The sequence below is a fragment of the Dreissena polymorpha genome, chromosome 4 (genome assembly GCF_020536995.1).
Source record: "Dreissena polymorpha isolate Duluth1 chromosome 4, UMN_Dpol_1.0, whole genome shotgun sequence".
NCBI lineage: Eukaryota > Metazoa > Mollusca > Bivalvia > Myida > Dreissenidae > Dreissena > Dreissena polymorpha.
Window position 1 is genome coordinate 94,686,673 of NC_068358.1, and position 22,540 is coordinate 94,709,212.

General features: G+C 36.7%; 1 protein-coding gene across 6 annotated transcripts in view; it reads right to left on the bottom strand.

Moving 5' to 3' along the window:
* Positions 1 to 21,558, bottom strand: part of LOC127877365 (sodium- and chloride-dependent taurine transporter-like) — a 158,582-nt gene extending 137,024 nt beyond the window's left edge. For 2 of the 6 annotated variants that reach the window (XM_052423121.1, XM_052423122.1), the window contains exons 1-13: positions 21,171 to 21,558; positions 18,822 to 19,071; positions 17,528 to 17,659; positions 16,272 to 16,593; positions 15,368 to 15,500; positions 12,891 to 13,025; positions 12,198 to 12,301; positions 10,746 to 10,870; positions 6,970 to 7,082; positions 6,353 to 6,490; positions 4,821 to 4,920; positions 3,267 to 3,367; positions 67 to 246 (exon numbers count right to left, since the gene is read on the bottom strand). In XM_052423121.1, the coding sequence (XP_052279081.1) occupies positions 67 to 246; positions 3,267 to 3,367; positions 4,821 to 4,920; positions 6,353 to 6,490; positions 6,970 to 7,082; positions 10,746 to 10,870; positions 12,198 to 12,301; positions 12,891 to 13,025; positions 15,368 to 15,500; positions 16,272 to 16,593; positions 17,528 to 17,659; positions 18,822 to 19,053 (1,815 nt within the window). In that variant the 5' untranslated portion in view covers positions 19,054 to 19,071; positions 21,171 to 21,558. Of the gene's footprint in view, positions 1 to 66; positions 247 to 3,266; positions 3,368 to 4,820; positions 4,921 to 6,352; positions 6,491 to 6,969; positions 7,083 to 10,745; positions 10,871 to 12,197; positions 12,302 to 12,890; positions 13,026 to 15,367; positions 15,501 to 16,271; positions 16,594 to 17,527; positions 17,660 to 18,821; positions 19,219 to 21,170 lie in introns of those variants that run through there. The other 4 variants (XM_052423120.1, XM_052423118.1, XM_052423117.1 and 1 more) reach the window with 4 other exon arrangements.
* Between the last annotated feature and the right edge of the window lie 982 nt (positions 21,559 to 22,540).

Below are 22,540 nucleotides of genomic sequence, written 5' to 3' on the forward strand. Positions count from 1 at the left end.
GCGCGAAATAAGTGTAAATGGCATTGATCTCAGATTTCGAATTGTAGATAACAGACGAACACTCACGTTTCTGAGTGATCCTTTCTGCTGGTAGAGCCTGTACACGACAAATATGGGGATGTTGATCACGGAGCAGAGACCAAGCGTCCAGCCGATCATGATCGCCCACTTCGGGTACTCGTACGTGACGAACTTCCGCTCGTATGATATCTCTGAGTACGTGATGGCGCCCAGCGCGAAAATAGACTGTAAGAGATTCATATAACATTCTCTTAACGAATCAATAATCAACGGTATACTTATTTTGCGCGTAATACAATAATGTACGGAATACTGTTAAGGCCATCGTGGTTACACATTAAAATCCAGAGGGCGATAATGCGAGAACGCGATAGTACGATGGCGACAATGCGACAATACGATGACGACAGTGCGACAATACGATGGCGACAATGCGATAGTAAGATGGCGAGAATGCAAAAACGCGATAGTACGATGACAACAATGCGACAGTGCGATAGTACGATGACGACAGTGCGATAGTACGATGACGACAATGCGATAGCCATATCGTACAGTCGCAATCGTATCATCGCATTGTCGCAAGCGTACTATCGCATTGTCGCCATCGTATTGTCGCACTGTCGTCATCGTATTGCTGCCATAGTACTATCGTGTGCTCGCAGTCTCGCATTGTTGCCATCGTAATATCGCACTGTCGCCATCGTATTGTATCAACATCGTCATCGTATTGTCGCACTGTCGTCATTGTATTATCGCACTGTCGCATTGTCGCACTGTCGTCATCGTATTGTCGCCATCTTACTATCGCCTATCGCGTTCTCGCATTCTCGACCTCTGGATTTTAATGTGTAATCACGATGGCCTTATCGGTATTCCTTAATAATCACACTAATGTCCAAGAAAACATTTGGTTAGGTTGCCTCAATTTGTTGACTGACGTCGATGTCGTAAATTGACGTCGTAAGCATGAAAAGCCGTCATGTCACTTTGTATCTATTATATATATATAATAAAGAATGGGATAAAAAAGATCATACAACATTTGTTAAAACTCGTCAATAAAATTCTTTAGTAATCATTTCCTCAACTTGTTATACGGATACGCGATGATATTCCAACTCGTGTTGAAACTATACATTATGGAATCATTGTTATTTGACATGGACCAGCAACCTACACCATATGGTAATTAAGAGCCAGCTGCGATGACTTTGATACAAGCCACATACAATTATATGCGTGTACATAGCAAAAGGGATAGGTTGGAGCAATTAATTGCAGTACAAAGGTCTTAAGAAGGTTTTCTGAATGAATTATAGAATTATAATTTATACGCATGCGCACTCAGTACATTAGAGCCATTCTTTGCATAGGTCTTAAGAAGGCTTTGTAAATGAATTATAGAATTATAATTTATACGCATGCGCAGTCAGTACAATAAGTTTTTAAGACCAAAATTAATGTTATTATGAGTATGCATGCCATCTTATTACTGTGACCTGTTTAAAGACATAAATGAATGTTATAACGAATTCTTATGTCATTGTGAAATAATGAACGGGGAAGAATGTAAGATCAGCATTTGTGATACATACGCCTAGCGAGTATATTTGTTTAAGAGGTGACATAATGTCTTTAGTTTGACCCGTAAACATGTTTTAATGTAACCGCAGCCGTTCGGCGTTTAATTGAAGTATGAAGTTATTTGGAGAACAAAATTTAAAAATGGTAAAATAAAACGAAGAAATATGCTGCTCTTTCGAAATACATTTAAAAGTAAGTATCAATATAACTCAAGATCATGAAGGTCGATGCACATCCGGGTGTAATTAACATAATTTTTTGAATGATGAATATTATTATTTTATTGTCATAAATTTAGAGCAGGCGAATTTATGATCGCAATTTCAGTGTGAATCTTTCCTGCTGACTCTCTTCCATGTCAATAGAGATTTCAATATAACTCTCAGCACGACCTTTCTCCCATATGATTTGTTGCACTAGTACCATAACACTGTGAATTTAATACATCTAATGCATTTCACCCACTTTGTTTGTTTGATTTCACGCGAATACATGTAATTACGCCACGTTGTCGAGCCACGTATTCACCGAATCTATTTTAAAGCGAGATTATACGATCTTTTATATCTGTTAAATTGTAATATATTGATAAAATATGTTACAATAACACAAAATAGGCAAGAAAAAATATACATTTAAGACGAATTTCTTAAAATGCAGCAAAGACAAATTAGCGCCCCGAGCCGATTGTGACGAAGATACTTCGTACATATTTTCCTACAATAACCGAAGCATTCGTCTTTTTTGTTAGTGTCCGTGTGTCGTTTGCATAGATATCGTTGCAGGAATTTAAATGAACCGTTAAACTAAATTTAGATTCACATCGTAATGCATGATTTACATGCTGGCGAATTCGACTGTACTGACATTTTCGATTTCAGAATTAAATATCAGGCTTATTTCGCATTTTTCGACACATTTTCTTATTGACTTTTATTTTAATTTATACTTAAATATATGTTTACTAACCTTTTTACACATTTTATATAAATTAATTCATATTTGACAAAATCGTATAATCTCGCTTTAATATATTATAGATGATTATACCCCTTTCTCACGGTTACAAACTTAGTTTTGCATTCGTATCAAATTGATCCTAGAAAATGTATACGATGACAAGTTCAGAGCTATGTATGATAACTATATTAGCCGCGTTGTAGGAAAATCGGGCTTAATACATGTGCGTAAAGTGTCAGCTTTTATGGAATTTTTCGCTTAAAGGAAGTGACATCTAAGACAAATTAACTTTGGATGGAAAGCGTCGTTCCAGATGATCCCGTGCGGACTTCACATGCTAATATGGGACAACACTTCACGCACATGTATTTAAACTCGTTTATCCAGAGCGAAGCTTATTCAGTACCACTTAAGTTAACCCTTTACCACTTAGATACGTATTTTTACGCATGCATAGTCTCTTAGAAAGTGAAATTGAATTGAAGACCTTTTTTAATATATTCAAGTTTTAAATGCTTCATTTCCAACCCTTAAATACTGATGATCAGCAAACAGCATAAATCCTGAACAGGCTGCGAGTTACTCGTAGGCTGTTCTGGTTTTATGCTGTTTGCACATAGCCATTTTCACTTTGCTTCTGTGAGGGAAATGGTAAAGATATCCCGTCGGAACTTTGTGAATACAAGCCCGAGTCATACCATCGTAAACAACGGCGTGAGTAACTTCCACATCCACTTTACCACCGGAAATACCCGGAAACCGTACATCATCTCCAGGTTGTCTTGGAAACGGTCCGCGCCTGAAATAGTTGGGTAAAAAACTGCAGAGCATTATGGGGCTATCTATCACAGCGCTCTCAGAATTTGGACAGTCCACCAAAAACAATTTTAGCATAATATTATTGTTAGCCATGAAACCCTCCTTTTCTTTCGAGTTATATCCAATGTTTACACAAACCTCTGCTTTTTGCTTACAGATAATGCAATAATTTTTGTTTGGTAAATATAATAACACGTTCGGGGTAATTATCCGCCGATCTGTTTTGTTATGTATTTTATCAATAGACACACAATAATACAAGAGAAAACAATGAAGCAACAATTATTTAACTTTCATTGGAACTCGTGTGTCCATTTTTGAGTGCAGTGTATTAAAGCGGAACACAGAAAAGGCGCTAACTGTGAGGAAATGGATCAATGACATGTAAAAACAAAAATCAGCATATTGGGAGCAGAAAGTACTCCTTACACAGCGGTTGAAATTACCTCAGAACGATAATTGCATTCAAAGCAGTGATACGAAGAACACCACAACACACATTCTTTTATTTCACCCGCTTTAAGAGGGCAAAGAGAAATCGGAACAGAGGAATCTTACTTATTTATTTTTGCCTGTAAAAAATACTTCTTAATGTCTACACCTGTGACACTTTAATCACCGTAAACAAGAAGGCTAAAATGGACCCAGTTCTCACACTTGAGTAATCTTTAATTGTTTTTTTCTAAAGAACATTTTGACCCGAGGAACATGATTTGAAAAAAACAACATTTGGTAAAGGACAAATAGTGCTGCCAGTTCCGATCTTAGATGCATAACTTAAGCAAACCTTAAGAGGACCACTATCTGATGTCACATACCAACCATCAAAGTTATTTGGTTTCAAAGATGAAGAATCTGTACTTTCCACGCTTAAAATATATTAAAGATATCGCGAACAAGTGTGAACAAGGGTCACCAATCGATCTTTACTATTAATTTTCCTGAAATAGTGCTCATTGGTTTAGGGGATGTTATTTGAAGCTTCCTTACCAGGCAACATTCTATAACGGAGGACGCCCGAGAGCCAACGACTCATTTAGTGTTCCGAAGAGATATACTGTGCGTTAAGTAATATAATTTTCCGTTTAAAAATGCTTTGTTGAGCTCCAAGTAAAGTGGTGTCAGTTTTGTTGCTGTTTTTCTTAAGCGGCCTTGGCCCCCAACCCATTTTGTGAAAACATGAGTCGCGAACTGTTCAACATTGTGAAATGATTCACGAACTTTATAAAACTTTGAAAATTTGAGTCGCGAACTGCTTGAAATTCTGAAAAATTGAGTCGAAAACTTCTTGAAATTGTGAAAATTTAAGTCGCGAATTTCCCAAAATTGTGAAAAACGGCCATTGTCACAGAAGAAAAAAAGCCCTGGGTGTATGCTAATGATAGAGGCGACAACTCCTGAGATAGATGGTAGAACCTCAGAGGCATACATACCGTAGACATACGAAACGACAACGCACTCGAAAAAGGCCACAATCATCACGATTCTACTGGACGAGTAGTAGTCGAACAACTGAAATACGTACATCCCTCCCTGGATGGGGGAGGATAACAAGTTTATTAAAATGCATTGTTCTGAGAAAACAGGGCTATATGCATGTGCGTTAAGTGTCATCCCAGATTAGCATGTTCTGTCCTCAAAGGCTTATCAGGGATGACAATTACCGCGTTTTTGCATTTTTCGTTTAAAGAGGGCATCTTTTAAACGAAAATCCAGTGTAGGAGGATGGTGTCGTCCCTGAATAGCCGATGCAGAAGGCACATGCTAAATGAACTAAACGCACATGCAGTAATCACCGTTTTCTCAGAACGGGGCTCTGACAATATGAACACATATAATATCACACGCCTACCTACATATACCTATGTTTAGTACGGTAATCTATTTTTATATGCAAGCAATATTGAATAAACAAAAAATCATAGAAATATTTATTACAAAACCAATGAGAAATAATATTCTTTCAATAAATATATGGTAAATCAAAACAGTAAAAGTACATTAACAAACAAATGTGTGCAAGAATAGTATGAGCCTCAATTTGGGAAAATTGGTCCTAATTCACGTGCGTAAAATGTCGTCCCAGGTGTGCCTGTGCAGTCAGCGTAGGTTGATCACGGACGGTACTTTCCGACTAAAGTTGATTTTAGTTAAGAAGAGACTTGCTTTAAACGTAAATATTCATAAAAGCAGAAAGTGGTGTCGTTTAAAAAAGCCGACTTCACAGGCAAATCTAGCATGGCACTTTACGCACGTGCATTTAGTCGTCTTTGCCCAGAACAAGTTTACCATAATCCGATATATGAGCAAATACGTATTGTAAATAAATATATTGATAAACAAATAAGTCACACGCAGGTCTTTCAGAAAACTGACAGACCAGCGAGTAGTTTGCTGATTTTAATCGTTTGCACAAAATAATGAAGAATCACGACATGTAGCGTCGTTTTGGAAATAAACCCGTTTTATAAAGATAATAACCGAGAAATAAGAGATAACAATTATTCAAGCACATCTGAACTGAACAATGAAAAGAAGACTGTTACCAAGCATTAAAAGTCCCCTAACGATGAAACTCCACCATTTAAAGAAATATTTCTAGTTTACTTGTTGCCATAGCAACCATAATTCTTGAGGTAGAACTTTTAAAGGTATCGTAGGATCCACCATTTTCAGCAATAGTTCTAGTCTATTAGTTGCCATAGCAATCAGAATTATTGACGAAAAAACGAAATGAAATGACGAGCATAATCTCCATATTGCCATCTGTCCATGTTTCGAGTTTCATGAAAAATATGAAGAACTTTTAAAGTTATCGCAGGATCCAGAAGAGTGTGACAGACAGACTCACAGACGCACAGAGCGAAAACCATAAGTCCCCTCCGGTTTCACCGGTAGGGGACTTATAAAAATATGATTTACGAGGGTCCCCCACACAGCATCGAATGGGAAACTGAATTGTTACCTGAGACACCATGGAGAGACCGATAAGAAAGGAGATTGCACACACGATCCCGATGAGAATTTCCCTTCGATGACCTTTTCGGAACACATCCGGGTACAGGTCAACCATGAACGTGATGAAACCTTCCACGCCAACAAACTGAAACGATATATAACTTCATGGAAATCAAGCATTTTTATAGAGTTTGCTTCTGGTGAATTTCACACGTGACAGTGGCAATTTTAGGTAAATCGCTCTCGGATAGTGTGAGGTCAGCTCTCTGAATTGGCACTAATGACAGTAATACTCGAGTCTCGCTCTGGAAAAACGGGGCTTAAGGTATGTGCGTAAAGTGTCGTACCAGATATGAGACGAAAATTTCCGCTTGTATGGTATTTATCGTTTAAAGATGTTTCTTCTTAGCGAAACTCCTACTATGGCGGAATGCACAGACTTTTCTGGGATGACACTTTACGCACATGCATAAGGCGCCGTTTCTCGGAGCAAGGCTAAAATATTTACTTACATTGAGCAAATCTACGACGATGATCTTTAAAAACAGTGCATGTGCTTATTTATGTAGAAACATAAAAATCTAATATTATTTACGCATAAAAAGATAGAAGCATATAAGTTACTTGACTATCCAGTCCCAGCAGGATGATCATGGTAAAGAACAGCGCCGACCACAATGGCGCCACCGGCATCTGCGACACAGCTTCCGGGTAGGCTATGAACGCCAGGCCAGGACCTAAAAGTCAAGCAGTAAAGCCGTGGTGACTGATATCCTCTATATGTGTAAAGGTGGTAACATAATAAATAAGAAACGCTTCCGTGCCACGAAACCGGTTTCCAATGTTTTTACAATTAATATATTTTACTTAGCTTTGTTATATCCTAAGTTTCATCAAGGTTTGTCAATGCACACTAAATATATTAATCCGTAAACACCTGTTTGTTAATTTTTCTATTTTAAGTAACAGTGACCTTGCCATTGACCCAATTCTGGTCAAATATGTCGGCCCATGCTAGGTCTTTGTTAAAGCAATATCCACAACAATTCAATGCAATAGTTCTACCTAAATTCAAGTTATTTAGCGAAAACTGGTTGTATATTTTAAATAAAAGTGGCATTGACCTAGATCCGAACCATCCCAAATACAATCCGTAGCTTGATATCCAAGCAATTTTGCTTTATCCAACGTTTCATAAAGATTGGTCACTGCAAACAAGTTTAAGACCGGAAATCCATTGTTGTATAGCGCTCGCCCACCCGCCCGGCCGTCAAATCCCTATCAGATAACATAACATCTACATTTCAAGATAAGTATTGATGCAAAGCATCAAAGGGCGTCGGGAATTTCAGAGTCAAAGGCACTCAATGAAGTTACATGGACCGATTTTTTTCTACTGTAAATATTAATATATTGGCCAATTATTTTAAACAAAATAGAAAAAGATACTGGTATAACCATTATCTATGATTTTGTGTTATAACGCCCAAATAACCATTATCTATGATGTTGTGTTATAACTCCCAAATTACCATTATCTATGATTTTGTGTTGTAACCACCAAATATTTCATAGTTAATTTTATTTACATTGATTTCCTTTTTTTACTGACATCCGTGTGCAGTTTTCATTAATGGAACAGAACTGTGTAGGCTTTAAAAAATCTGCTTCGTCTTGTAAGCGTAATTTCATATTTTTCTCAACTTCAAGGGGAGATGATTCTGAACTTATTCTTACGTTGTTCATTTACGATAGGGGTTGAGTACTCATTGATATGAACACACCGTACAAGTTTTAATGTGTTAACGAACCCCCCAACCCTCTCTCACATATATTTCATGGGCATAATAAAACAAAAATGGTTACAATAAAACAGCATATTTATTTAAACTAAAATGTCTACATCAAAACAAAACGTTAACATAGAACAAAAATAAAATAATTTGATTCTACTGGGGCTCGAACCTTGGGCCTCTCACATGTGAAGTGAGCGTGTAACCACTACCCTTTTGAACCGCTTGAAAAATCACCTTCTAAGATATTAATAAGCTATTTATAGTCGGTTTAAATGTAAACCCGGAAGTTTAAACGCTGGATAGCGAGCGGGTTTAAAGGTCCATACCAAAGTATCCATACCACTGGCAAGATACAGATCAGGCCTGCGGCCTTCTATATGTGGTTTTTAAAAAAAACTGTAGAAGGACTTGATAGTAATGAGACTGGAGTGCTGTGATGGTGCTCCTCATTGATAAGCGGCTGCTTCCTTTATCAAGACTCATTATTACAATTAATAATACGTGTCGCGCTTCGCGCTCTATAGCGCCTTTATTAGTAACTAGGTGGTTGCTAGGATAGTGGAACAAAGAAGTTTTGTTTTTATACAAAACCAGAAAGTGTCACCGGTTCGCGTATTTGTCCAGTCCCTGTGATCTTTTATTATTGCCCAGTCCCTGTGATCAGTTATTAATTAAAAGAATTAGCTTTGCATTATTGGCAATAAATGTTGTAGTAAATGTAATAGGCACAAATGCAGTACTTATTTACACTAATTTACACAAAAAATCACCACTATGCGAGATATTCTGACAACAAAAATATATACATTGATTCGTAAAATAACTTCTCCTCCCATAAGCGAAAAAAAACGTATTACATACTAGTCGCCGCACTTCAGTGCCACGCAAATAATAATAATAACAATTAAGTAAATGTACAAATTGGGAAGACCTAAGCATTGCACCTATCTGTCCTCTCTATCTTTACATACATATGTTGATAGAGTTTGCATAAACTTTGTCTGCTGCATGATCTACATTTGCCATTGATCTTTAAGAATAATTTGTAGTTGTAAAAAATGTGTAATTAACTGTTTTATTTTTTTTTTAAGTTAAAAGCATGTTAACGGATTTTGTATGTGCGAACAAAACTCTTTTAACGACTGATGGACTTGTTTGTGTATCCAAACATGTCGTGGGGCATCAGTGGAGACACATCTTGTTAAAAACATTTGATACATATTTTAAAGTTGCTTACATATACACTTGAACACATGTTGATAAACATGTGACAGAGATTAAAATGCAAATTTTGTTTTATTAATTCATTTTTGTATCCATTTTAGTCCTAAATATAATAAATATCGGAAGATGTGTTTCAATGAAATAAAATGCATTACAAGCATTAATAATAAATTGGGAATTGTAATTAAAACCGTGGGTAACATTGATTTTTATTCCCCACTGACTGACAGGTGTCTACATAAAACTGGAATGTTTATACATGCGAGCAGACAAGACCTGTCAAGCAGTTTCTGCATGCATGCGCCTGCATAACTTTTGCAAAGATCAGCAGGTGCTTATACATGAACAACCTGTTGAGGCACAGGAAGTTCATGACACTGTACACGCTTCCCCACAACAGGACCGAAATGCAGCAGTGTATAGACAACAAATAATATTTTTTATGTAGCTGCTGTTTTATGCTCAAATGTGCATGAAGTGATCTTGGTGAGCTTTTGTGGCCTGTCAATGTCCGGCTACATGTGTTATCAATATTTTGACTCTATATTGATGCAAGTTGGTCATAATGCTTCTGTCAAGAAGTTAATGGTTTGATGTCAATGAGCTGATTTGTTGTCTATAAGCTGCTGCATTTCGGTCAAGTGTGGTAAAAATCTTTGTAAAAAGTGTTGATATTGACAATTTATATGTCGTTCGTTTTGTTGATTGTTTTGGACACAATTTTACAATATTTATTTATTCCGTGCTTAGAATGAATACTGTTTCCTTTATATTAGAACAAATCGAAAATAAATTCTCCTCCTTTAATTTTTGTCTTTGTAACAACAACTCTGCAGAACCAATGAAGTGGAACATTATGTGAAAAAAAACAGCATTACATCGCAAATGAAATCTTAAGTATAGATAAGATTCGCTAAGATAGATCTGTTGCTAAATCGGCCACTTTTAACTTCGTTGACCCCTGGATAAAAACATTTATATCGACGTATATTAACTCAACATAGTTCTGAAGACGACGTATGTATGGATATGAACGAACAGTTAACCCTTTGCATGCTGGGAAATTTGTCGTCTGCTAAAATGTCGTCTGCTGAATTTCTAAAATTAGCATTTTCTTCGATTTGTTTTCAAAGAATACTATCAGAATAGCAAACAGTATGGATCCTGATCAGACGCCACGTTCTGTGGCGTCTCATCTGGATCCAAACTGTTTGCAAAGGCCTTTAAAATTCTGTTCCAGCGCTGAACGAGTTAAATGACGCCATACCTGACAATGGTATATTATCAACTAATAACCCTGTCCAAGCTTGCTTAAAATGACATATATATGTAAATAGTTCGTGTGTAGACGAGAACACCATACGTCATATGACTGCATACCTGATTCTGCTACGTCAGCGACTGATACACCCTGCCTCACGGCCATGAAGCCGAGGATGCTGAAGATGACGAGGCCGGCAAGAAGACTGGTGAACGTGTTTACGCCGGCAAACAGCAGCGCGTCCCTGGAATGTACCCCATGCAGTGATGAAAAAATGAGGCTCGTTCTGGGGCAAATCGGCTAAATGCATGTGCTTTAAGAGTCGTTCCAGATTAGCTCATGCAGTCCGCACAGGCTAATCAGGGACGACATTTTCCGCTTTTATAGAAGTTTACGTATAAACGAAAATCAACTTTATAAGGAAAGTGGCGTCGATACTTTATGTACATGCATTTAGCCAAATCTTAACAAAACGGGGCTCAATTTTCCTTGGTCGGGAAAGTGCGTGAATCGGTCAAGCTGAGCTTTACTTTTATTCACACATAACAAAGAAATGGTATTACCAAATATTGTTCGTTTATATTAACTAAAGTTACCTATATAGGTACCGATAGGAGCGATACACAATACACTGTAATCCAAAATCAGGGCCACTTTTCACCAATCTACTGTTAGAATTAAGAATAAAGAGTAGACTTAGACCTAAGAACTTTGCTTAAGGTTTTTCATTTATGCAGGCTACCACTGGCGCGTATGTCATTAACACAATGTTTCAAATGAAGCATTAGGAAACTAGAGTTGGTTAATAGCAAATCAGGCTCCAAATGTAAGCAAGTATTGTAAACTATCATTGCTCTGAGAAAACAGGGCTTAATGCATGTGCGTAAAGTGTCATCCCAGATTAGCCTGTGCAGTCCGCACAGTCCAATCAGGGGCGACACATTCCGCCTTTACTTGATTTTCGGTAAGGAGGGGCTTTCTTGAAACTAAAAATACCATAAAAGCGGAAAGTGTCGTCCCTGATTAGCCTGTGTGGACAGCACAGACTAATCTAGGACGATACTTAATGCACATGCATTAAGCCCATTTTTCTCAGAACAAGACACATTTAAAGATTATTCTTTTTTCTTTGTTGTTAGCCTTATGGTGAATACGGGTCTTGAACAATCATTCCGAGGATCCCAAGCAGTTTCATTGCAATTATACTAATGTACATATTAGAAACAGATTGCAAAGTAAAATTTTATTAACACAAAACATATATTTGAGACTATATTTATCCATATTTATACAAATCCTAACATAAAGTTAATATGCACCTATTCTCCAAATGGACTATTACTAGTAGTGTTGTCAGTGAAGTAAAATATGGAAGAAGCATGATCAGTGTTTCCCGACGTACACATGAAACGCATGGCTGACATGAGACATGACTGAGCGAGAGTACGGACGATCAAAACAAATGAATGAACGGGCATTCTGGAATTTGAATTCGAGAATGTTCGGGAAAACTAGAGTTCGACTTTCCATCGAATTTCTATAAATTCAGGCGTTGTTTCGTTGGCATTTACCTGAAAGAATTGTGATTAAACCGGTTGTAACTTCCCAGCGCGGTCAGCGTCCCCAATGAAATAGAGTAGGAAAAGAAGATCTGTGTCCCGGCGTCGACCCACACCTTGAACCAGACGCAAAAGAATATTCCACCATGGAAGCATATATGTATCTACTCTGGTCGGTTGCCTAGGCTTTTTAATTTGAAAACATGCGTTGATGCGTTCAACATAAGAGGTGTGAAAGAGGTGTGAAAAAAGCTTGCAAATAAATATATCACCAGATAGCGGAGGTTTGGTATCTTAAAGCTGTACTTATCCATAAAATCAATTACTGAGTTCATTTAAAACACAAAAGCATACAGTCAATCCTAAATGTCATTCGACGCAGCCTTAAACGTAACTTCATCTGAATCAAGTGGTTCACCAAACTCTGTTAAATCATTAGAGCGTCGCGCTCTGGTAAAACGGGTCTACGTGCATCTGCGTAAAGTGTCGTCCCAGTGCAGTCTACACAGGCTAATCAGGAACGACAATATCCGCTTCAATTGGATTTCGCTATAAAGAGTCTTTCGTTAATTGAAACTTACCATAAAAGCGGCAGTGTCGTCCGTGATTAGCCTGGGCGGACTGCACAGGCAAACTGGGACGACACTTTACGCACATTCATGTAGTCCCGTGTTGACACAGCGATGCTCATTCGTACACACTTACCTGTGGGTCTGTCAGCCTCGAGAAATCTGGGATCAGATAGAACTTGATGCCGTCCATTGCGCCCTCTAGCGTCAGTCCCCGGATCAAGAGGATGAACATGAACACGTACGGACTCGTGGCGGTGAAATACATCACCTAGAAGATAGGCAAAGAAGGGAGTGTTAACAGCATCATGTTAAAATGGCTCTTATGTCATATGCGGCACGAGCAGCTTGATATCAGCCTGCACTGTCCACTTAAAAGTCGCACGAAGTTTCTTGGTACCTGTGCGCGGATGCGCAGGCAGGATTGGAGCTACGCCTGCCGCATAAGGCACAAGACCCATTTCGCACGACGCGGTACAATTTGTCCATGGCAAATTCCGAGAGCTCAAATGTTTCGTGGCGATCAATAAAAAAACCCAACACATAACTTGTTGATTACCCTTCTATTCTATGTTCAATTATTTTGTAAACAGACTGAAAATATGTTAACAATACAAAAATATATATTGCTTCACAGAAGCGCTGTTTTTTTTTGCTTATAACAGTCGTAGTTTGTAATGACGTCGAGATGAATTAAAAAAAATCAAATAAATGTGCGCCTAAAATGTTCTTTATGGGATAATTTTTTTTGCGGATATTTCCTATATTTTTGTTAATAGTGCAGCTTACGTACTCTGCATGAACTGGCTGATAATGGCAAAGTCATTTCACTGTCTAACTTGAATGAAAGTACCGAACGCTAGTACATACTTATTACATAGCGTTGCACATTTATTCGTAAAGCTCAATATTATTATGCAACACGTTCAAACATTTGTCCATGCATTAATAGTAATCATTACATTCAAATAAACTGGTTATTATCGCTTTTCGGAAAGCAAGGCCCGGGACAGGACGTGACGATTTTAAAAATGTTTGACGTTGAAACGTGTTACTGAATATTTATTATTTATATCAGAAGCAAAAATGTTTTTAAGTGTTTATCCCCGATAATATTATTAGAGCTAGTAACAATGGTTACAATTATCAGGCTTCCCAACGGCACGACGCCGAACTTCTTAATTTGCATCAAGTTGTAATAAACGTGTTATCGAAATTCTAAGTTGCTTTAAAGGGATCTTTTCACGGTTTGGTAAATTGGCAAAATTGAAAAAAGTTGTATCAGATTCGCAAATTTTCGTTTTAGTTATGATATTTGTGAGGAAACAGTATTACTGAACATTTACCATAGTCCAATATAGCCATTATATGTATCTTTTGACGATTTGAAAACCTAAAAATTATAAAGCGTTGCAACGCGAAACGATTGAATAATTTGGAGAGTTCTGTTGTTGTCGTTTAAATTTACGAAACTACGAAGATTGCTTATATAAGGTATAAAATACTGAACTTGTGTATACCCGGCGGAATAGCCGAGAGGGCTAATGCGTTTTTACTTCAGACTAATTCCAGGACTCCGGGGTTCACTGGTTCGAGCCCTGGTATCGGCTACTTTTTTTCCTTTTTTTAATTTTATTCTTGATTTTTACTGGAGCTTTAAAGATCCAATGTTTACATATATCAATATAAAGCATTTAATGACACACTTCAAAATATGCCAAAATCTGTGAAAAGGCCCCTTTAAGTGGCGCAAATTTAGCACCTTTTCAAGTGAGATAATATAAATTACACATGCACATCTTCATATTATAATGAATAATGCATGTGAGCTGTATGTTTGTCGAAAAAAGTAGCAGCATTCAGTCAGAGAGACTGACTGACAAACAGAAAACTTAACTAAAAACCTAAAGAATGATACACTTCTGTTAAAGATTTCATGTTATTTTGATGACATGTATAATAATACGAAGTTTAATTTAATAATTTTAGTCGCAAATTAAGCATTTGTGTTTGATTGAAATATAAAATTAAACATTCATATTGGTCTGATAAAGTAATTTGGTGTGTACACTCACAGGTTGCAGAATCAAGTGACTTTGTGGGTACCGGTAGATGGTGCTTTTTCGAATAATCTTTTAAATCAATTTTTCTTAAGAATTACAACTAGTTAATAAAAGACAGATTTTTATGCTGCTTATGGCAATACATCAGACTTACTTTATTTAATAAGCCTGTGTTCTTGTTCAAAAATTCTATGTGTACTGCATTCATTTATTCGGTAATGCTTCATGCAACCTGAAATTTTGTCACCGATTTCAGACGTATTGAAGGATTTATTCTTACGCCTTTAAGTATCGGCACAAACTGCAAGAAAAGTTGTCTTTTATGCACTAAAGATATTTTTGCAAATGAATTGCAATAACAAGAGATACTTGCAAAAACATAATTTTTATAACGGTGTGTTTCCATTCTGTCCAGCCCGTGTGTAAACCCATGTAAACCACCCTGTTCAAGCACATCTATATCAGCTCCAATTGTATATTTGAAGTACTATTTGATTTGATTTATTAAATAATTTGATTGGCTGGCCAGGGGCCAATCACTTGCACGTACCTTGCCGCTCGATCTGATTCCCTTCCAGATGCAAAAGTACACGATCACCCAGGCTAACAGCAGGCACAAGCACAGGTCCCATTTAACAACACCGGGCTCGTCGATGCCGGATGAGAGACCCAACACCTTCCGTCTGCAAACATGCGATCAGTTGTCATAGCAACACTTCATGTTAATTTTTTTAAGGCAGTGTCTCCATGGAAGAACAATAATGGATGCGTTTGTTTACAATACTAAGATTAAAACTTGTACTGTTTTACTTATCTGCTGTAGCTATATATTTCACATGTGATCCGCCTGGATCTAAGACAAAGTGTGCATACTGCTCTCCGATTACAGTTAATAGCTGTCCTAGTTTGGTTCACATTCCGGGAGAGTCGCATTCGTAACATAAACCAGTGATTTACCTCAACGAACAATTAACATTGCAAATTCTTGAACGGTTGTGAGAATATTTATTTATGTATAACAGAAAACAACACCTACTTAACGTAAACCTATGTTTGATAAACTCAAAACATCAGTGTCGGCTAAGCAAGAAATATTTATGTTCAAATTAAGTCAAAGGCAATTTAAGGTTTTGTGAAATGGGTGGATAGGGTATGAACCTAAGCAACAATTACATACATATCCTAGTTTTGCAGGCGACACTGCAAGACGAATCGGTAAACTTACTGGACCTGTCACGGACGGACAGAGTAACCCCTATTTGCTGTCGGCATCATAATGTCGGTGAAGGGGTGGGGGCGGGGGCATAGAACATTTACAATCATCACCATTTCCTATTTTTTTCACTCTACACGTAATAATAAAAAGGACATTGCTGGGCATTTACTCATGTCTAATCTATGTGTACATATTTAAAAACAGAACAAGCACAAAACAGCTAACGAATGCTACTTACTCCCAGAATTCCGTGACCGGGTCGTTAATATGCACTTGCGTCTCGTTCGTCAGAGCCGTGGGGAGGCCGGTGATACCAAGATCGACTAAGGAGGCGTTGACATTTACTGCAGTGATGTTCAAATAGTTCGTTATATTTCCGATCATATTCGTGATTTTCCGGTGGTCAACGTGACACGTTTCCGTATTCCACTCGTTGTCGCAGTTTGACCATGGCAACACGGAGGTGAAGGATGCGAAGAGGTAGTAATAGGCCCAGGTGAGGATAATGTTGTACTCGCAGTTAAGGATAAAGACGATGACTGCGCTTGCGTAACCGATACCTGCATTGTCGTAATAAGCCTGCATACATTTTCAATTTGTTTTTGCAAAAGAAACTGCCAGTTCGTCGTACGTTGACTTGATATGCATGCAACCGCATAGCTAAGTTACCAATGTATTCTTAGACTTAAATCTTGAATACATATTATTAAAACTTTAATGTTAAAAAGTATACTCAAGTTGAATTTAACTTTACATCTAACACTTTTTATTACATAATTATTCATCCATAACCTTTTAATGGCAATATCAGTGTTGGATGCAAGAGCATGCATGTTCAAACTCGTAAGTATTCTTTTTTTAAATCTTGGTAACTGCTTTATTTTTTAAGTCTTTACTGCTTCAAGCCCATGCTTTACACTAAATCACATTTTGTTTGTAATGCTTATTTTCGAAATGCATAAATATCAGGTGCATTTTAAACCAAATGTGTTTTACTTTTAGCAACGATAATCAACACATGAAGGCCGGTTCATGCCAACGCGGTCAAATTTACGGTAACAATTCAACCAAGTTATTTTAAAATCGTTGATACATGAGGAATATATAGCATGAAAATTTATATTTCAGAATTAAAATGTTATGTTCCAACCTTTGACATTGAAGTATGACCTTGATCTTAAATAGAGCTATCTGGTTTTTGTATTTAACACATCGCCCGATGTAGGTCAAGATGTGTGCAAAGTTTTGTTGAAATCCTTCAATGCATGTTAATGTATGTTAAAGTTATTTCTCGCCCAAACATGCTATATGTTAAACGATCTTAATACATGATAATTAAATAAAAATACATAAAATCGCAAATAATATTTCTTTTAAGCGTTTGTTAATGTTCACAGTTAAATCATTTAAATGGGAAACGATTACCATCATACATTTTATGTGACCATATTTAAGTACAAAATGAACTAAAAAGCTACCAGCTTACGAAAGTACCTTGAAACAAAGGTGCAATTTTCCAGACGCCGATTCCTCCCTCGGACATAAACTGACCAAGCGACACCTCCAAGAAGAATGATGGGATACCACCCAGAAACACGGCTATGAAATACGGAATCAGGAAGGCGCCTGAAAGAGGAATGGCGAAATAGGAAATAAGACAAATATATATATGAGTCATGTTCTGAAAAAACTCCCAAATTAGCATGTGCAGTCAGAACAGGCTAATCAGGGACGACACTTTCCGCCTAAAGTAGATTTTTTCTAAGAAAATACTTCATTTAAACGAAAAATGTCATAAAAGCGGAAAGTGTCGTCCCTGATTAGCCGGTGCGGACTGCACAGGCTAATCTGGGACGACACTTTACGCACATGCATTATGCCCAGTTTTCTCAGATCACGACTCATATAACCGAAAACCGGCGTTGAAATACGGAAACACGCCGAACGAATCAATAGAAACATGGTTATGAAATAAAGAATAAGCAAGAAGGTGCGTATAGCAGATTTATGACGATGAACAACGGAATCATAAAAGTACCTTTAGGCAAGAAAGAAATGGCCATTAGCATCATAACATCCAATATTTGTGCATAGTATGTGCTAAATAATATGTTTATTTTTAATATTGCAGTGCACTGGCGGACTCAAAATTAAGAATGTTTTTATATGTAATACATGTACCTGTTCGTCACATATTCTTATATGCTTAACTAAAAGGTACCGTCAACCACGAATGACGAAAAAAGAAAAGTTCTAAAATACCGTGTTTTTTTTTTACAATTATAAGATTATATTGATTAAAATATTACGACTGGTATATTACATTACTTAAAAAAAGTTGTTAAGTTTTCATATTTCTAGTATATTCGGTAATAAATTTTTATGGGTACAGGTACGAGGTAACTACAAATTAACTAAAATTAACGCAAGTAGATTGATCATCATCGTCACGTGGTTAACCCAGGAATGCAAATTGTGCATGCGTAGTGAATTATATATATTTTATATATCAAATGATCAATCTACTTGCGTTATTTATAGTATGTATATCGTTATGTCACCTAATTTCGCGATGTAATTTCGATTTCACATCGCGAAATTTTATTACCGAATACACTGAAAATATGAACTTTTTTTTCAAGTAATGTAATATACAAGTCGTGATATTTTAATCAATATAAACTAATAATTGTAAAAAAGTACGGTATTTTAGAACTTTTTTTCGTCATTCGTGGTTGACGTTGCATATACAAGTTATTGCATGGTAGCATAAATTGCATGTTATTACCTCCACCATTTTTGTAGCACAGGAACGGAAACCGCCAAACATTTCCGAGGCCGACAGAGAATCCGATTAACGCAAACAGGAAGTCAATCTTTTTCGCCCAAACTTCGCGGGCCTTTACTTTCACTTTAACTGGTTCCGTTGCTTCTTCAACATCCTGAGTCACTGATGTAAGCGCTGTTGCTTCCGTTGCCAATTTTTCGTCTGCTGTCAGCGGGAATGTTTCTTGAGCCATTCAAACGATCCACACGTCCTGTCCGTAACAAGAGTTATTATTTAAAGATTCACTTCATTTTAATCGATTGAGATTTCTTTCAGATTCATTTGTATAAACATTGTGTAACACAAAATGCCTCCATTCTGATATGTGGTTAGTGCAATGAGCAAAAATGAAACTAAAAATCGCTAAAACCTGACAAATAGAGAATGCCATGGTTAATGTTTTATGATAACATATTATTTTTTGACGAGGAAGACTCGGCTTTCCGATATCATACTTACCCAATATTAATATGTTATCATAAAACAGCAACCATGTATATTCTATAAACTGCGTGTCAACAATATAATAATCATATCATATTGTGAAGCAGAACGGTTTCATTGCACGCTTGGGATGATCCGATTAGAAAACGCATTGCAGGTGTTGATTTCTGGAAGGCATGTGATCACAAAAATTCTCTACAACAACTTGAAGGTTGAATAATGTATTTTGCTCGTACTTTATGAATCGATATTTCGTTTACATGAAAACGATGTAGAATAATTAACACGAGTTCATTATGCGCATAGTCTTCGCTCTGTAACACCTATGCGGAATGATTTAACAACTGAATATTAGTATAAATCAAATTGTTTTTGGACCGGCGATACAGCCGATATTTGTGAACTTTATTAGATAAAAAAACTCAACAGTTGCCACCTATATGTTTAACAAATCCGTCTGTGCACGTGTAAAGCGAGTAAAATAACGCCTGCAACCATTACTTAGAAGGATATTACTTTTGACTTTATTGCAGACCGGAACGGATATATTGTATAACTCAATTCGAAGGGATGACAAAGCATACACATGTCCGATGAAGTGTTAATTGAGATTATATTGTGCTAATTAACAAGTCCTCAAAATATTCAAATAAATCAGATACATTCAATAACTTTCGAGATCGTAAATACGGCGGGCGGCAGACCCTTACGGGCCCGCCCCGCGATTAACAATTAAATGACTCCGATGTATATGCTAGCCGAATCTCATCTTATACAAAATTTGACTCTTTTTTTATACTAAATGGTTGTTATTGGATCGGGTATCTACGACAAACATGTTGATCATGGAAATGGCATCCAATATCGTAACATTTTTGTTATGAAATGGGTCGACTTTTGTTTGTTGTTTTTCGCTTTATTTAAAGTGATATGATGGACATTTTTCACTGTTGAATTGAGCTGAAAAGAATTAACAAGTCAAAATAGTTAGTAAAAGGCGGTAACTGACAAATTATCTACAACTCATCTTGCTACCAGTTGTTTATAAAAAAATATATATTATATTCGATATTTTACATGACTCACCCAGTCCTCTAAGCCGAAATGATCCGTAAAACAAAATTGTGTCTTTGTGTCGTATGAACGAATCTGCATGAAAACTACATTTAGACTCACATCGTACATCGATTCATATATGTCATCAGTTGTCAAAAAACGTAAGTACGGTTGATATTCAAATGCATTATTTTTTGTATTTCCGGGATATTGTTTTAGTATGTTGATGCTGCTTTAACAAATATAATATGTATATGAAGTGAAAACACCACAAATAAACAAGGGTTGCAATAGACACCTATAAACATAGCATTTACTGTTAGATGCCCATAATATCACTTTAATATTAATTATAAGATCAAATACTCTGGCCGCTGGTATGTATGATCTTTTATAATTATACCGACAATAGGGTTTACATTCATTATGCAAAAGTTTCTTACATATGAAGTCTGTTATACACCCATGTTTACATTTTAACTATTCGTCGCAGATTTCGAATAATTTTAATCCATGTATTAAGTTACAATTTATCGTAACGCTAAGAAATAATGTTCAATCTAAAGCTTTCATCCGACGTATATAGCGAGTAAAGCAGTCAATTCATATCACATTCGACAGTAACCCGATATTTGCACACAATTCTAATATTTCAAGCTTTCTTTTTAATAAAATGTCATTTAATTATATACTCATACTTTGCTTAGTTTGCAAAAACACGCTTTTAACTTTACACTTAACATGCAGCTTTAAGTAACGTAGCGTTCACACAGGTATAAATATCGCAGTGTTGAAACAGCTTTTATTTACTCTCTGACTCCACTTTCACTATCTTCTAATGTGATGACTCGATGTTAATGACGATGTGGAACCTCGGTTAGTTGCAATAGCACATGCGAGCACATCACAGTCAATTCGAATTAAATATTTAACGCCTGTTTATAAAAGATACAATCTCTTCTGCTATTAACTCTTAAACTTTTCAACAAACGCTCTAGTTGGTCTGAGTGCGAACGTGAGTTAGCACAATAAGCGGGAAACCAGATATTACTAGTTTATGAAGTTCGGACTGTATAACATCGCATGGCAATTGAACTAGACAGTGTCTGTGTTCATTGTTTATGCGGTGGCTACACGTTCAACAACCATATGATAAATTCGATTATATTGTATCTTTACTTAACATAATTTTTTTTCTTTTGAGAACATTCAAAGGCAGCAGTATCATAATTTTGCCCCCCCCCCCACCGGGACTTCCCCCCCCCCCCGAGCTTACCCCAGGGGTTCCAGATTGTTAAATGTACACCTATTGTGTATGGTTTGACTTTTCAACACAAATATTGACAAAAATACACAGTTTGAAAAAATAACCCTCGTATAGGTATTATATATATACAAGGTATAAAACGCACTATATGCCTATTGCTGAAAGATTGTGGAACACTGGACGTGACCTTTTTCATCGAAAACACACATGTTCCCATGCAGTTGCCGACAAAATCCAACTGGATTCGTTAAAAGACAGTAAAAGCAACGTGATTACACAACTAACCGGTCTCCTGCTCGGCTAATAACTTTAATATTCAATTAAATTTGACTTTCTCGCTATATGACATTCGGTGTTTCATCTACACATGTATACCATTTTAATTTTATAACGCGTCATCTGGTTGGTTGTTCTCATTGTGTTGGCCAATGATATGGCGTTTTAGAACCGAGTATTCGATCGACAAAATATGACAGCAAAACACAGACATGTATATATATAATACCTATACGAGTGTTATTTTTTCAAACTGTGTATTTTTGTCAATATTCGTTGTTAAAAAGTCAAACCATACACAATAGGTGTACATTTAACAATCTGGAACCTCTGGGGTAAGCTCGGGGGGGGGGGGGGTAGGGTCCAGGAGGAGGCAAATTTATGATACTGCTGCCTGCGAGTTTAAACCAAATAAGAGTAACATCATGGCGAATTTGTATCAAAGGGAGAAAAGTGCAAAAAGAACAATTATGATTGATCTTCCCCGATACAGTTATCTTTCGTTTTGCTGAGCAAGAACGGTATATGATAGGAACATACATTTCGTTTCGTTTTTCAAACCATACTTATTTAAATATTCAGATGGATAGGAATATATGTTCCGTTTGACAGCTATAAAGAAAACAAATACATCGAC